Consider the following 17017-nt stretch of genomic DNA (forward strand, 5'->3'; position numbering starts at 1 on the left):
ACCGGAGAGAGAACGCGACGCGGCAGTCGTTCTCTAACGGAACGATCGCTACCTCGAGAAAATCACTTGAAATTCTGCCGAGTTCCTCAAACAGCTGCTTGTGTTTCTGCCTCTCTAGTCTAGACCAGTGGGAATTCATCGACTCGTTTTAACGAACGTAAACGACAAACATGAATTTCTCAAGGCAGCGATAATTCCTCCAGCAACGACGACGTCCTTAAAGGGTGGTTCAATTCATGGGCGGGGGGGGGGGGCACGCGCGCGCGCGAAGGACGGAAATCTATTTCGAATGTCGGTCGAGTCTAGCTATTCGTCCTCGCGGAACATCGGTGACCTTACCCTTTAATCCCTTGACCGATCCGGACATCATCTGATAGAAGATGTGGTAGGAGCGCTCGAGGGTCTGTTGGGAGATGACACGAGCCTTCTCCAGCAGATCTGCAAAAAGCGAAGAAAGAGATCCTTGTCAAGTGAGTCGTGCAAAGAGAAGGATGCGTCGAAAGTCCCCAGCAAGCGACCCCGGAGGAAGAATTGCTGACCATCCCTCGTGGAATTGCCGTATGGTAACGGGGACACGTTGCGCGCACGTATTTGCACATTGCATTTCGTTCGTAACGTACGACTCATCGTGGCGAGGAACGAGTCACGCGATGACGCGAGCGGAATTTCAGCCAAACGAAACGTGCAACGCACGCAACGGAGGCGCGCGACGGGTTGCAAAAATAACCGAAGCAATCAAAGAGCGAGCGGTGCATACGCGAATCGAAGCCAACTGCGCCCGCGTGTGTTGCATCGCGACAATAATAAACGCACGCGCGCGCTCGTCTCCCGTCTTACCTTGACGCGCCGCGCGAAACACCCGCGTATGCCCGCGACTGCGCAAAATTCGAATAAAAGTCGCGCTGCGACTTTGATACGCGCCTCTTTTATTCGCGCCGACGAGTTTACCAATTTTTCGGCGAAGGTACTTACAGGTCTCGATATCAGCACCGGCCAGTTTTCCAGAAGGGCCGAAGTGAATACGGATGAATTTACCCTATTCGAGGACAGACAAGATTAAACCACCTCGTTGAATCTCTCACTGAGGTGAGTTTGAATCGGCCACGACGGAAAAATACCCATCACTTGAAGGAAATTCGTTTCTCTGTTCGTTTCATTTGCTTTAGAAATGTATCTCTTCCACGTTAACCCTCTATAACGCCACTGTGACTTTACAGACTGACATGCTAACATGTGTCGATATTGTTAATTTAAATTATATACGCATATGTACAGATATTCCTGCCTTGCATCCCTCCCCCCTGAAATTGTAATTTCAAAGTTATAAACCGCTGTTTTAGAATAAAATCCTTGAAAATTATAAATCAATTGTGCGTGGATTTATATCTGCAGGTTAATATTTGCTGGTTTCATGTTACGTAATCTTTTTTTATATTCACGAAAAAAAATATAGAGTGAATTGTAGAGGGTTAAGTGGAAATATATTATCGGACGAATCTCAATCTCTCTCCCTCTCTCCCTCTCTCTCTCTCTCTCTCTCTCTCTCTCTCTCTCTCTCTCTCTCTCTCTCTCTCTCCCCCCAAAGTAGCATAGTCTCCAAAGTCACATAGTTGAAATGTTGCGAATCTCTATTAGGCGTATTCGCAATCGTTCATCTTGGCCAGATACAGTAATGGCTATTTCTCGTCGTTGGACGAAACACTCGATATCACGAGAAAATAGAAGCACTTACGAAACGAGAGGAGTTGTCGTTACGGACGGTCTTGGCGTTACCGAAGGCTTCTAGGACAGGATTGGTCTGGACGACTTGATCCTCCAAGGAACCCTTCTTCTGATTCGTATCTTCCTGCTTCTTGGTCGATGCACCGACGGTGGCGAAGTACGCGATTACTTTCTTCGTGTTCTCAGTTTTCCCGGCACCAGACTCACCGGTGATCAACATGGACTGGTTTTCGCTATCTGTCGGGGACGAGAAGCACGGATTTCCCGGTCAATGAATTGTGAGAGACACGTGTCAACGTCGACGTGTCAACGAGCGAGCGTCTTTGCGCGACGAGGCGTTAGAGGCGAACCTTTTGTGACGCGCGTCGTCTCTTTCTCCTCTCCTCTCGAATATTTCAAACGCGATCAAATCGAGAAGATTAGTCAAATTAGCTAAACGAACTCCGCGATGAGTTACTTCATCAATTGATCCAACTTGAGCTGAGACGATTCATTTATCGACCATCGATCTTTCTCAACCTCGATTCTCTTTCCGAAGAAATAATTGCATTCTACGTACTGGTGAGCATGTTGACGTAAGCTCCGTCAGAGATGGCGAAAATGTGCGGCGGCACTTCGCTACGCCTTTTACCACGGTACAGTTTGGCGCATCTCGAGGTGTACACGGGGAACCTTTTGTAGGGATTGATGGCCACGCAGAACAGGCCGGAGTAGGTCTGCGAAGGTAGACAGACGGACGTACGATTAATGATTCAATCTCCGCAACTCGCTGGAGAGTCGTCGAGACACGGCTTGGAGCGATTCGTAGTGGTTTGGCCGGTCTCTCCGGTCACCAAGACGTGGATCTCGATCCTGGATCCGTGCGATCTGTCTTGCTCTCATGAGACAGTCGCAATAACGTGCTACAAAGAGATTCTCGGCCAATTCCGGCTATTCGAATTTTCGCAGATTGCCGATAAAAAAAATTACCAGAGGTTCCGACACCCAATTAAAAAATAAGAACGCAAATGGAACGAACAAGACATGGAGTCGCGATGTTAGGGAGTTTTTATTCACAGTTCACGTCATCCAGAGACTCGAATAGCCGAAAACTGCCCGGAAAGTACAGATACGTTGTCGATAGTATCCGACTGTCGGACCCCCCCGTCGTCACTGCGACTGGGAGATTTCAGTGCAAATAATGATGGAAAAATAAAATCAATTACCGACTCGACCGATGGAGAGGGTGGGGAGGTGGCGAAATCGGTAATATCGACAGCGTAGACGAGAAATATACGACGGAACATGTAAAAGTGACAGTGAAAATGAAAAGAAAAAGAAAGATCGAGTCTCGATCTCCAGCAGCCCATCTCCCATCGTAACGGATGCGAGACTCGCGAAGCGAGAACATCCTCCGCGATTCGCGAGGAGCACGGTGGACCATATATGGTGCACTGGATTAATCACAATGGGATGGGAGGCAAACACCACGACAACAAAGTAACTCCATCTACTTTCCATCTACTTCTACTTCTCTAGCTATGTACAAAAGAGAAAGAAAAAAGACAAAGAAAATAAAGGAACATATTGAGACGCGCGCAACTTCTTTCGTGCGCGCGAAGAAGAAGAGATCATCGTCGTCGTCGTCGTCGTCGTCGTCGTCGTCGTCGTCGTCGTCGTCGATGAGAAACGGAGCAGCCGTGGAAGACGTCGCGGCATGTCGTTGTGCTTTACGACGACGCCTCCGAGCGTGAAGGAGGCTCGTACATCCTTGCGAGCTCTGCATCGCGGATGACGAATCAAAGAGGCGTAAAACAGAAAAAAAGCGGGAAGACCCTCTAAGAGACGGAGGACGTCGCGAGACGCGTCTCGGCGCGTTTTGAGCGACAAATACTCCGTCAAGTACGTGGACGTTCCGAAAGAAGAGAAGAGAAGAGGGAAAAGACGCGAGTTTGTGGCAACTCGCGCAAGTAGCAGAAGAAGGAGAGACAATCGGGGCCAGACAAAACCAGACAAAGCCGGGGATGGGGGAGGGTGTCGAGGGGTCTGCCTGAACCCTCCCTTCCGGCACGAGCATCTCCGTTACGAACGGAGCCTTACGTAGATGAGCTTGGCGTAGTAACGTTGCTTCAAGTTGTGGAGGACCGAAGCATCGTTGAGGTAGGTCAGATTGGACATGTCCTCGCATTTCTCGTACTTGGGCGGGTTCACCTGCTGAAGCTGGTCCTTCTTGAAGTCCTTGGTCTGTCACGCGTCCGCGAGAGGACGCAAAAAGAGAGAGAAAGCGCGGTTAGTGAGGTAAGGTAGTGATGTGCGACTTACGTAGATCAGTTTGCTGTAGTAACGCTGCTTCAGGTTGTGCAACACCGCCGCCTCGTTCAGGTAGGTCAGGTCGGCCATGTCTTCGGCTTTCTCGAATTTCGGTGGGTTCACTTGGGACAGCTGGTCCTTGCGGAACTGTTTCGTCTGCGCGAGCATTGCGGACAATTCTTTCTTTCGTTTCTGTTTCGTTTATTTCCCATGCCTCTTTCGCCTCACTCGTCGCTTTTGCTCTCTTACTCATTCGCGCCGTCGTTGTGTGTTAATCGAACGACTTTCTCCCCCCTCCCCCCTCCCCCCACCCCAGACGTTAAGTCGACACGGGATAATGCATGCATCAAGATGTAGCAGCGTTCTCTCAGCTTTCTTTCTGTATCTCTTCTACGCGGATTACTACCCTCTTTAAAGTGGCTGTTTCTACGGCATACTTACATTTTATTTGCCATTGCTCTAGCTGTTGAATGATCGAATAAGTTGTCAAAGTACACTTTACGTAATCGCGCGGTCGAATGACGAGACCCGTGCTCTGCCGTTTCACGTGCGCACAATCGGCATGCATGTTCAGCGATTGTTACTTCTCTCTGCTTCTTCACGTCTCTTCGTTAATCACTAATCCAACTCTCCAACACGTCAGTTGGAGCGACCCTCGCCGAAAAATTTTGACAAGAAGCGGGAAGCAACGGATAGCGAGGAGTTTTTTTCTCGCGACGCTCGTGTCGCGCAAAAAGGCTTTTTGGCAGCCGCTGATGACATCTCTCTCTCTCTCTCTCTCTCTCTCTCTCTCTCTCTCTCTCTCATCGCTCTCGGGCGATTGCTCTAAAAATACGTTGACCCGCGTTTCGAGAAGTGGCGTTTCGACTTATTATTACGCGCGCCGACGGCGATGCTAACAATAGCGTTTAAGCGTTCAGGAACGAGGCGACGGCAGGGTTTGTTGAACCATTATGTAACAACCGGCGGTTCCGCGAGCAGAGTATCGCGCTCGTTCGAGATCGGTTCGACAGCGTCACAGCAAGCGTCCAAGCCTGCGAGCTCGAAAATATCGAAGATGGTTCCTCGCGAGTATAAACGCAACGATCTCGCGCAGCGGTGACGAAGATACTCGGAAGGAGCAACTGTACGAAGAAGCACGACACGCGTTAAGCAACGATGACGAACGTGAATGAAGATTTCATGCTTTAAATTACCACGCGTCTGACGCATGGACCGTCGTGGTGATTTCACGACGAAGCGAGACGACTTCTTTCAGCCCCGCCTCTTTACGTAACGTTGCGTTTTGGGCATCGGGCCTCAAAGTTTCAAGCTCGAGCTTTATTTCCGTCTGGCGAAAAGAAAGCCTACGGCTTCGACGGCCGGGTAGCGGAAGGTCGTAAGTAGTCGGTGGCGGCGGCGGCGGCGGCGGCGGCAGCGGCGGCGGCAGCGGTGGTGGTGGCGGCCGGTTTTCTGTTCTCCAAAAATAGATTGCCAGCGAGATCCCCGAGTACCTCTCCCCTCGCCTACCCTTCTTTTTATATATATAGAAGCGAGCATAGCTCCCCTCCTTCCCTGCCTCTCTTTCTCGCTCTCTTTCCGTCTTGCTCTCGGCCGAGCCGGCTAAAAAATCGCCAAGACGGAGGGAGAGATCACGCCTCGATCCTTCCATGGCGATCGATGGAAATCGCCCAGCCGTAAACAGTCCGCCTCCTTCCCCCGTGTCGCCGAAAATCGCGCCGAGCGAACGAATTTATCCGGCAAAATCAGAGCGAGCGGGCGGGCGCGCGCGCTTCCTCGAGCGTCGCGAATACCTTCGCGACACGATCGTGCGGTCGAAAAGCGTTACGTCACAATTTCGAGGTCTAGTTCGAAGGAGCTAGAGAAAGACAGAGACGATGGTCACACAGCGGCCGAACTCGGCCGGAGACTTGCTTTCACATTGCATGGGTACAACTGGTCAAAGCGCGGCCGAATCTTTAAACGATACCGCAACTCATTTTAATTCACAGGGCAGCAATTGATACTGACGTTGACGTTCTTCCCATTGCGATATTTCGGATCGGATTGATGCAACATTTCTAAAAATTGGTTCAAGTGCAAATGATTCAATGATGCATAGGCAGGGAAGTAAAATCGTACGTTTGTGAGAGTGCGTTAGAGAAACAGTAGTTTCCGAGTAGAGGAAAGTTCGCTCAGTGGAAAAAGCCGTTTCATGACAGACGATAAAAGAGGCCAATTCGCGACTGACGGAAAGAAAGGCCATCTTGTGATATACGGATAATAGAAAAGATAAAGCTTCGCGCGCGACGGACGATGGAAAAAGACCACCGCGGCGGCGGCGGCGGCGGCACAGTAGAAAAGACCGCTTCGTGACCGGACCGGTGAGTAGAGAGAAACGATGTATAGGCAGACGACGCTTTCGTCGAAGAGCGATCGCGAGTTGTTCGTTATATGACGACCCATTTAATACAGTTAAATGTAACGTTCGGTTAATAACTATTAAAAGAAAATAAAATCATGATAAAAAGAGTATCAAGATTAGTAAAATAAAATTAATTTTGAAATTTAGCCTCGAAATTCCAAAGTATGCGCGTCCCAGAGAATGAGAGACTGCAAAATCGTATGATTCGCTTCATCTCAAGCAATCGGCTCGAACGAACGTAATGGCCGACATTCCTTTGGAGAGTAACTCGTGCTCGCACGTACGCCACTGTTTGTCGCGGATACAATTTTCACTCTGTAGCAAAGGGAGGAAACTCCGCCCGAAAGTCGAAAATCTTTCGAGGCTTTACTCCGGTCGGCCATTACATTCCAAACAGCTCGACGCTTCCCGACGAGGGATAAATAGCGAGCGAGAGAGAGAGATAGAAGAGTCAGGTTTCCATCACAGATTACACACCTCGCCGCCAGGCAAGCCGACGCTGACGATATCGCCCTTGGTGGCTTTGATCTCTCCAAGGAGGTAGCCATCCTTCTCGTCGGGCACCCAGCATGCCTTCTTCGCATCGTAGGGTTTCGTCTGATCGATTCTCTTCTGCTCGAGGGAGACGAAGAGGTAGGGGGTTGGATCGGGATCCTCTCCCTCGGTCTTCGGGTTGGCTGGCATCTCGGTGCGGCTACTCTTCCGGGCTCTACTGCGCGCGTGAAACTGACTCCGTGGCACTCACGGGGCACTACTCGCGGGGTCTCTTCGCTTCTTCTTCTTCTTCTTCCTCTTCTTCTTCGTTCGTCCCACTGCTGGTCGCCGGGAGGGGAGGACTGCTCTCTTCCTCTTCTTCCTTGTCGTTTGCCTTCCTGGGGGTTGTTGTTGGTTCGGCGGCGGACGGACTACTTCTGGCGGCACGTTCTGGGCGGCCCTGAGGGACGATCGATTATAATCCCTCTCTTTCGACACCTTGCGCGCGCGAGGCCCTGGTTCCTCGAGCCGCTCGACACACGCGGTGCTGGACGATGGCGCGAGAATCGAGTCTGGTCGCTCGGACATGTGTATAATTTTTGGTAAAACAGAACAAAAAAAGATTCGGCTCGTTAGAATACGTGTTTCGTAACGAGTCGCTCTTCTTACGTATTACGAGACAAATTACGTAATTATCATAATAGCACACTTTCTGGCCATCGTCCAACGAATTGAGAGACTCGCGGCTTTCCGGAGCTGGACCTCGATATCGGGGAACTGCCGAAGACAACCACCGGTTTGTTCTTTTCTCTCTTTCTCTTTCCCTTTCTCTCACCTTGTTTCACCCATATAATAAACAAAGAAAACAAAGAAAAAGGAAGAAAAAAGAAACATTTGGATCGTGACGAAGAATCGACAATTCGGGCTGGAGTCACGCTTCACTTCATCAAATCGGTTGTATGTACAACCCTCCGTCGACACTGATACTGCGATACGCATCTAGCGCGTACGCATCGTGAATAAAAATCGAGAGGGAAGAGTTGCAAAGACGATTCGCGAAGGAGAATCGCAAAGATCATTCGCCAAGACAAGTTGCGAAGGCGTAGCTGGGAATGTGCGGTAGAGTTGCATAATCGGATAAGAATACAAAGTGGAGCAGGCGACACAAAGTGGTATCAGCGGCCGGACCAAAACGAGCCACAAGTATCGCGTTACGAGAATTTTGATATTTTTCATTAACATCTCAACAAATTTCTGACGTTGATATCCTCCTATATTCCTCCTTTCTCAAGCTAATGTCTCGCATCTCAAGATGCGAGAAATCTCTCTGACGGAGAGATGACGGAGAGACATTGTGAAAAAGAGATGGTACACAAATGTGACATCCCCCCTGAAGTGTCTGGTTGTAAACTCGGTTGTAACATTCCACAAAATGATATTCCCGATAGTATACACTTTGTTGATATTTCATCGAGAAAGAAAAAAAATCATAGTCAATCGTGTGTGTGTGTGTGTGTGTGTCCAGGGAGTGATTGACCAGACACTGGAATTTGCTTTCGCTTTCAGTCCGGCCGGATCGGAATCCGGCGCAAGGAGAGGCGGGAGATTACGAAGAAGAAGAAGAAGAAGAAGAAGAAGAAGAAGAAGAAGAAGAAGAAGAAGAAGAAAAAAAGAGACGAAAAGGAAAGTAGTGGCGGTGGTAGTGGTGGTAATGGTGGAACACTGTATCCGTTCACCAAAAGGGATCGTAAGCACGCACAAATAATAAAGAGCTTCCTGGCGAAGCTCACACATCCTTGACACCTGTCGTTCGATTCTCACACGAGTCTTTCGTACGGTCACCAAGGCCCGACCACCTTCTAGGGTAGAAAAACACTCCCGCCTGAAGAAGAAGATACCGAGTTCGCTCTCGCCTTTCCCTCAGGAAAATCACCAGGCTCTCCGTTCGCCAGTTGGTACTTGGTACACTCTTGGTCCTTCCCACCTGGTGACTCTCTTTTCGGGATTCCCGACACAAATAGACAGACGCACACGCGATCCTCTCGCGGTAACCTCGAAGAGTCCTGTTGCGTCGAGGTGGAACTCGCTCGAACCGCTCGAACAACTCGATCCGTCACGAATCCCCTCTCTCTCCTCGCGTATTCTTTTTTTCTTTCCTTTCCTTTTTCTTTTTTAATTATCACCGACCCGATGTATATGCCGTGTTCGCGTTCTCTAGTGTGAGCGTCTTGGGGTGTGTGCTCCGGTGGTTGGACGAAGGTGGCGTGTGTCGCGGGTGCCGGGTAACACGTGTATCGTAAGCGCTCGTCCGCACCGTGTCTCTTCTCTTCCGTGGTAACTTTTTTTTCCAAACTAACTGGGTGTACGTGTCGAGGAATGAGAGAGAGAGAGAGAGAGAGAGAGAGAGAGAGAGAGAGAGAGAGAAAGAGAGAGAGAGAGAGAGAGAGAGAGAGAGAGAGAGAGAGAGAGAGAGAGAGAGCGAGAGAGAGAGAGAGAGAGAGAAAGAGAGAAAGAGAGAAAGAGAGAAAAAAAAAGAAGCGAAACCGGCGGCGTCGCGGCGCGACGATGCGACGCGACGTGCTGCACTTACGTTAGAGAGCCGTTCTGTCGGGGAAACGAGCGGGGGCTCCCAATATAAGCGCGTGCAACGTGATCCTAGAATGTAACACCGCCGTCGATTGGACGTGCAAGTTGGCCAATGGACGGTCGCGTTACTTCCACGGTCAATCTACCTTTTTAGGCGGACGATGATACCGAAGTGTGCGCGCGACAAGGGGTGGCCGCGCGACGGCCGAGTGAGATGAAAATAGACGTCGGAGCGAGATGCCGCTCTCGTTCCCGCCCCAGCCGACGCTCCCGATCGCTCCGCTGCCTCCCCCGCGCGTGACCCCCGGGGCTGTCCCCGGCCGTGGTGAACGCCGTGGATCTCGAAATGGAAGAAAGAGGTGGAGGAATTCCGGAGGGTGCGCGTCGCCTCCCGGTGGTCGTCGAGCGCGCATAGAAGGACGATCATCGGGTAGAGGGAGAGAGAGAGGGAGAGAGAGAGAGAGAGAGAGAGAGAGAGAGAGAGAGAGTGTGTCGGATCGGAGAGAAGGGTGGAAGGGGGAGTGCGCCACGTGGAGGACGCACGTGGCCGCAACTCGGGGTGCGCGCCGCTCAGCGAAGGCACCATCGCCGGTTATGTCAATGAATACCGCGCGGCTTCGTATGGACGGCTACCTGTCGCTCCGCCAGGCCGCTCCGTGCTCCGAGAGCTCGTCGACGATCCATCGACGTGTTCGCGGATTCTCGCGAGTGCTATTCTCAATCGCGCATCGTCAGCTGACGCGAGCACGCTGCGCACCCTCGACGCTCGACGCTCGACGCCGTTCCGGCGGAGTCTCAGCCGGAAGCTCTTGGAGCTCGTTTATCCGTTTGTCCGGAAGTCCCCGACGGGATTCCTTCTTCGGAAGCTACGGCTAAAGTTTGCATCTCGCATCTCGTGGAAGTAGCTCTCGGAGAGCTGCTTCGGCGGTTTCCGACGGGGTTTTTAAGGTGACATCGCGTAGCGCCGCCGTGCGATTCTCTTGCCCGCGAGGCGGCCACAGGCCGATGATGGACTTGTTTTGTTCCGTTGTTAAAGCCGGACAGCGACGGACGCTTGGAGGACGACCGGACAAGTCATAAACTCGGCGGCAGGCGCGAGTGGAACGGCTCGCGCGCGGCGCGGCAACGGACGAGATTCGGACGCGTTTGGACGCGCGGTGCGCGCGTGACAGATTCAGGAGAATACTATTCTGCTACTGGAAAGAAAAAGCGCGTGTCCCTCCCCCCCCCTATCTCGGCGCTTCAAACGTCATCTCAACGAAACATTGTTCATTTATCCGAATCCGGATCTTCGCGGAGTCATCGCGGAGTCTCTCCTTCCTTGAGATCCCTTCGACGAAAAACAGTGTTCTACGATGGATAAACTGACCGATTCAACTGACGATGATACACATGTAATTAGCCCATTTCCTTTACGGACGACTGACGAGTCCTGACGAGTTTTAATCACAGACCTCGTATCATCGACGGGACTACCATGGAAGGCCCGTGATTTTTCATTCATGGCCGACACTCGTCGGCCGCTCGGCGCGCGCGCGATCGCGATCGCGATCGCTCCGCAATTATTACGTAAAATTATTACGGGCGATCGCGCGTCATTAGGACACGCTTATTCCACGGGCGTCGGTGATTGTCGGCGTGCCAAGCGAGCGATACTTACGATCGGACAGCCGGCGGCGTGCGGCATGCCAAACGCGTGTGTGTGTGTGTGTGCGAAAAGAAGCCGAGAAGCTCGGAGCTTCTGAATCACTTAAACCCGCTGAAAAGCCGCTCTCTCCCGCGCCCCCGAGCGCCTCCTTCTTCTCCCCCTGTCGCATGACTTATCTCGGTGCGGGAGTAAAATTAGAGAGAGTGAGAGATAGCGCGGGTATTTGCGGCTTTCTATTTCGAGTAGGAGGACTCGCGCACAGTGTTACGTTATGCTCCGGCGGAGAAAAATGCGACCTCGTTCGCAGGCTCGTGTAAATAAGGCGATAAGGCGAACGATTGTCGGTTCTCGTTTCGAGCGTGCAAGCGCGCGCGATTAACATTCGATTCTCGGGCTGGCTGAGAAACTTGCCGACGGGTGGCAGCAAATCCGTTTGGCAAATAAACGCGATTGCAGGCTTTGCCCGCGCTAAATCATCTCGCGAACGGCAATTTGCGGGCGAGACGCGATTTATGCGCGATGCTTTTTCCCTTGGCACATGCTCAGCTCGGCCGCGCTGGACGCGCTCGATTGCCGGTCCCGTTAAATTAGCGCGGTAGATTCTTTCTCCGGTCCGGAATCCAAGGGAAACAAACAAGCCACAACGACGTCGAGGAGAGAGTGAAGCTCGGAACGGGACGCGAGGGAACAGAGCGCGAGTCGTGGGATTCGTTCGCTCGGAAACGAACGAAAACGTCCGACGGAAAAGCGTTCTCGCTTATTCTCGTAATTTTCCAGCTTGATTCACGCTCCCTCCCCCCCCCCCACCGCCCCGGAATATATATACGACGGGTCGAACGATTCCTCGCGAAGTCTCCGGGGCGATGTGTACATCGTGCAGCGCGCAGTTGGCCGCTGTGTTATTTCTCACGGCTAGATTATTAATTCGCCTCTTAAAATTCGCGTTCAAGCTTAACGCGTTCGCCACTCTCTCGCGAAATCGGCCGCGAAAAGCGGAAAGCTCCTACGCGCTCGCCGGATGATCTATCGCTTCCGGCTTCTCCTAAACTCCTCTTCCCACGAGGTCCACGACTCCTCTTCTCTCTCTCTCTCTCTCTCTCTCTCTCTCTCTCTCTCTCTCTCTCTCTTTCTCTCTCTCTCTCTCTCTCATCCTCGAGCGAGTTCCGATCTCGAGACGGCCGGGTGTTTACGCGTCGTCTCGATCCGACGCCCAAGTTCCCTCGAGTCCGAGTGCGAGAACCCGCGTGTCGCGCTGGTGTCCTGGATCTGGACCTAACATCGCATGCCACAAATAACGGCGGCGCACCGAAAATACCACCGAAAATACGGGCGTCGGCCCGTCACGAAATTTGCGATCGACCTCGCCGCGCGCGCGCGCGCGCGCGCGCGCGGCGACGGATCGAGTAATCGCGCGATGTGTATTGTGTGGACGCCGCGCCATGACTCACAACACTCTTCACGCTTCATTGCGCGGGAGACACGCGCGAGCGACGATCCGCGCACCTGAAATATGTAAATATCATCGCGCGAAGCTCCTCTTCTACTCGGTCTACCCTCCCGCTCGGATATAATACTCTTCCTTTTCTTTTTTCCTTCTCCTCTCGGGGGATCACAGCTCCGCTTGAACGATTTCGTGCGTGAACGATCGGCAAGCGACGTCGCGCGCGGCCGTTGTTACGACCGCGCGCGCTTCACCTCTAAATAAATCACAAAGGACCTGCGTCGAGGACCTGCGAAGGGACGCGGAGGAGGAGGAGGCGGCGGCGACGGCTTCCTCCGAAACGTGCAACAGACGTCCATGTGCACGCACGACCAGAGAGCGAGGCGAAAAGCAGGAGAGACCGAATCTGAGATTATTTCGGGAGCGGCCGACCGGAGATAAACCGGGCCAACGTCGAGAGCGAGCCTCGCCGAAGTGAAGAGTCGCGCGGAGAGCCTTGAGGCTTGAGTCATCATCGACAACCCCGTGTCATCCCGAGGCCCCGTGAAATGCGGCGATACGGAAACCCTCGCTGATGCCGCCGCGATCGGCCGACGCGCGAGGGTTCCTTCAACCCTCAACGGGAAAAGGAGTTATATTACTTATTACCGCCAAAAGGGATTCGCAATTTGGCCGCGAGACAAGAGGCGCGCAATGCTCGGTGTTGCATTACGCCCCGACCCACTTGCCTCGACGCGTCGACAAGTATTTTTATTACCGCATAAAAGCGTGTTAACCATCCTGTCCCGGTCACGAATAAATCTCGCGCTAACGAAAAACGCCGCGACGATCAGCCGCGCGTTATTGAAGCGCGGTCGCGATCTTCGCTCGCAGCGAGCGCTTCGCACATTTCCGCTGGGCTCGTGTCTCACATGATCTTGGAGCTTGCTTTCTCCCTCGCTCAAGCAAGCTCTCTCTTGCTCGTTCCCTCACGAGCGAGAAAACGTCGCTCACCAACAAAGGAGCGTCCGAGAGCGTTACGATGCGTGGCCGGATTCATAACAAACGTAAAGCTAAACGACCGGGCAAAATATTTGTAACTGTTCTAAATGCGCCCGCGCGGTGGATCGCGTTTGTTCTCTTTCTTCCGTCTCTCTCTCTCTCTCTCTCTCTCTCTCTCTCTCTCTCTCTCTCTCTCGAGACGAGAGACACTGCGCGTGAGGTATATACACACGGGCGAGAATTCAACGCGGAAACATCAGCGCCCTCGAATTCCTTCGCGCGCGATATCGCATCGCGGCAACGCCTACGCGCGCGTTTCTTCATCGCGGTCGCGCGTTAACGACAGGCGCCCGTCCATCGGGACGATTCTTCACTCGGAGCCGTCGTCGGTGCGCCGACGACGATGATCGTTTCTGGCGCGTAACTCGCCGGGGGTTATCGCCGAACAACGGCGGTCAGCGCTTGGCACGAGCCAAGGAAGCGGTATACGAAGGCGCAAAGCGTCCGCCGCGCTCGCGATCCCCCCTTCGTCCCTCCCAATTATATCCTAATTATTCGCGGAGGGTGTTAACATTTCGCGGCAGCGACGGCGCCAATGTCCCTTCGAGATGACACAATGAGTAACCTCGCGCGAGGAGAACGCCGATTTTATCCGTGCCTTGCGATAGAGAGCGAGAGCATTCCTGCGCGAGGCTATCTCGAGCCGAGAGAGCACTTGGTGCGCTTGGCACGATTCAAAGCAGGGAGAGAGAGAGAGAGAGAGAGAGAGAGAGAGAGAGAGAGAGAGAGAGAGACGCTGGGTCCAGCGACGGTGTTCTCGTGTAGGCCATCCACTTCGTGGACGATATTTCTACAGGTCGCAAAATTTAATATTTATCGTACAATAATTGACAAAGCTTAGCATCGCGGGTGCGCAATCTCCTTCCTATGAAGCAAACACAATCACAGCAATTACGACGCAGAAAATTACACAAGAATGTCCATCCACTTGAGAGAAGCAGACTCTGAAGCGAAGAAAAAAACGCTGAAAACGCTTTTAATCTTCGTTTCAAGCGCGCTTCGACATCCCGCCCGCATCTCGGGGGCGGGTAGCGTTTCAGCGCGAGAAGAACACGCGGGAAATCTCTCCTCTCCCTCTCTTGTGTTCTGAAAATTCGCTCACGTTCTCTCGAGCGTGAAAATCGAAGGGAAACGCGATCGGTCGAGGACGAGCCGGCCCCTCAAGTGCAAGTTCATCGCGGGCGCGTACGCATTAATTCACCTCGCTGCCTCGCGCTTTTCCCCGGGGCGCACCTGACCGGAAATTAATCTGGCTTAGTCGCGGAAAAGCTCACGGACGTATCGCCAATTGACCGGCGCTATTAATTGGCCGTCGCGACGGTATGCGCGACGCGTTTCCCCTCATCGACGCTCGCTCACTCTGACACTGGGACGCGTCTTTTGGCAGCCGCGCCCGCGCGTCGATAATAATTACGCGAATTACGCGTTGTATAATTTCGCGCAATACGTCCGCTTATTCTGTCGGCACCCGTCTAATTCCGGCGAGGATACTCGGACGAGGAGGGAGGCTCGAGGCCCGATAATTATCGTCGAGAGAGACGACACCGGGCTCAATGAATGACCGCGCGAGAGTGGATTCTTCTCTTGGCGTTCGCGACGAGCTAAATCATTCGGGCCAAATTACATTGTATTACATTACGCTGCAACGCGGCTCAAATCGCCGTTGTCCGTCAACCTGCTGTTGTATCGACTCCATTTATATGGTCGGCCATATTAAATCCGCCCTTTAAATCCGAGAAGATGCTGCTGTTTGCTCAATCGTCAGAATTGAGCCCCGATCAACCGGCCGGTGTATTGCGATGTATTTGCCTTGAAAAACAACGGCTGTATTTCGCAAAGCTTGTTTCATTCCTCAACGATCTCACTCGCGGCTGCTTATTTTCGTTACGTCGCTCGAGTCTTCGTTATTATTGCTTCATATCGCGTCGGGTCTACAGACTCATGCGATGCCATAACACGAGGTTGAGGCTAGACATCGGCTTGACTTTAAAGCCCTAGCGACGACGACGACGACGAGGAAGGAGGAAGGAGGAAGAAGAAGAGGAAGAAGAAGAAGAAGAAGAAGAGGAAGAAGAAGAAGAAGAAGAAGAAGAAGAAGAAGAAGAAGAAGAAGAAGAAGAAGAAGGATTACGTAAGTGCAGTTTGTTCGGCCGGGTTTCTTCGTTCCAGGTCTCACCCTCGTTCGCTTCTTCGTCCCACCATCTGATCGCGCATGACCATGCGCCATGCCGCCTTAGCGGCCTCATCGGCGGCTTCTGGGGCCGTGACAGCAGCTATTTTCGTTTCTCAGCGACAATATAGCAGGCCGCGCGAGTGCTCGGCTACTAAGCTGAGCTTCGATCCACCGTCCATCTATTTTTCTCTCCCTCGTCTCTCACGCACCTCTTCTTCCCTTTCTCTCTTTGTTCGTCTCTCTCTCTCTCTCTCTCTCTCTCTCTCTCTCTCTCTCTCTCTCTCTTTCTCTCTCTCTCTCTCTCTCTCTCTCTCTCTCTCTCTCTCTTCAAAGGGAATCGTCCCGAGGAGGCGGAATGTCGCGGACGTCCCCCTAAGGATCGATCCTTGCGCGCGACTGTCCTCGATCTCGCGGCACTTTGTCGCCCAACCCCAACGTCCCCAAGTGGAATTCGAGCGGGTTCCAATTGTGAGCGTCGCCTTATTCGTGTATTCACGCTCGCGCATCGCGTATTTGCGTACGTAACGCGCGCATACGTATATATCCATTCCGCACGCTTTGCTTCGCATGCGAATGACGTCAAGCACAGTCATCGTCGAGAGATGCAATCTCCTCCTCGACCCCCTTTTCCATCATCGCCGACCTCCGGCTGCATCCTCTCGCGACGCGACGCGCGCATCCTTTTCCTATCTATATATCCCATCTGCGCCCTCGTCGCTCTCGCCACCAGTGAATCACGACTCTCCTCTACTCCTCTCTCTCCCTCTCTCTCTTTCTGACTCTCTTCCTTCCTCTTCCTCCCTTTCTTCCTTCTCTCGTCGAGAGAGTCGCGGATCGCGGATGCCGACTTGTTATTGCATACGCGAATCTGAGACCGGATGCACTTTGGCGCGTGCCACCTTTCGTTGCATTTCGACCGTCAATTACGCGAGGCTGAAACGTCAAGTTTCAACATCGACGAGAATTTGCTGGTCGCAATTTCGCGAGGCAAATTGACGTCTTCATCGATTATCGCTTATGTTCAGCTGTCTGAGTGACCTTCACGAAGACCCGAATTCACCCTCTAAGTAATAAATCGCGATTATGCGTTCGCACATTCTACTGTATGTTTGCGTGAGTGAGATTGCACTCCTTTTATTGCTTACCGTTTAATGTAGCTCTCAACTTTTCACACTTGTAGTACTGAGAAAGGTTAAAAACTATGGTTTGAAAACTAACTACGTTATCAAACTTAAACTT

General features: G+C 52.4%; 1 protein-coding gene across 39 annotated transcripts in view; it reads right to left on the reverse strand.

The window, feature by feature from the left end:
* Mhc (myosin heavy chain) overlaps positions 1-9246 on the reverse strand; it is a 42186-nt gene extending 32940 nt beyond the window's left edge. For 8 of the 39 annotated variants that reach the window (XM_011155558.2, XM_011155560.3, XM_011155561.2 and 5 more), the window contains exons 1-7: positions 9077-9238; positions 6893-7349; positions 3802-3945; positions 2282-2438; positions 1733-1959; positions 973-1036; positions 340-438 (exon numbers count right to left, since the gene is read on the reverse strand). In XM_011155558.2, the coding sequence (XP_011153860.1) occupies positions 340-438; positions 973-1036; positions 1733-1959; positions 2282-2438; positions 3802-3945; positions 6893-7099 (898 nt within the window). In that variant the 5' untranslated portion in view covers positions 7100-7349; positions 9077-9238. Of the gene's footprint in view, positions 1-339; positions 439-972; positions 1037-1732; positions 1960-2281; positions 2439-3801; positions 3946-4023; positions 4168-6892; positions 7350-9076 lie in introns of all 39 variants that reach the window. The other 31 variants (XM_011155567.2, XM_011155570.2, XM_025302250.1 and 28 more) reach the window with 13 other exon arrangements.
* Between the last annotated feature and the right edge of the window lie 7771 nt (positions 9247-17017).

The sequence above is a fragment of the Harpegnathos saltator genome, unplaced genomic scaffold (assembly GCF_003227715.2).
Source record: "Harpegnathos saltator strain DR-91 unplaced genomic scaffold, Hsal_v8.6 scaffold114, whole genome shotgun sequence".
Classification (NCBI taxonomy): Eukaryota; Metazoa; Arthropoda; class Insecta; order Hymenoptera; family Formicidae; genus Harpegnathos; species Harpegnathos saltator.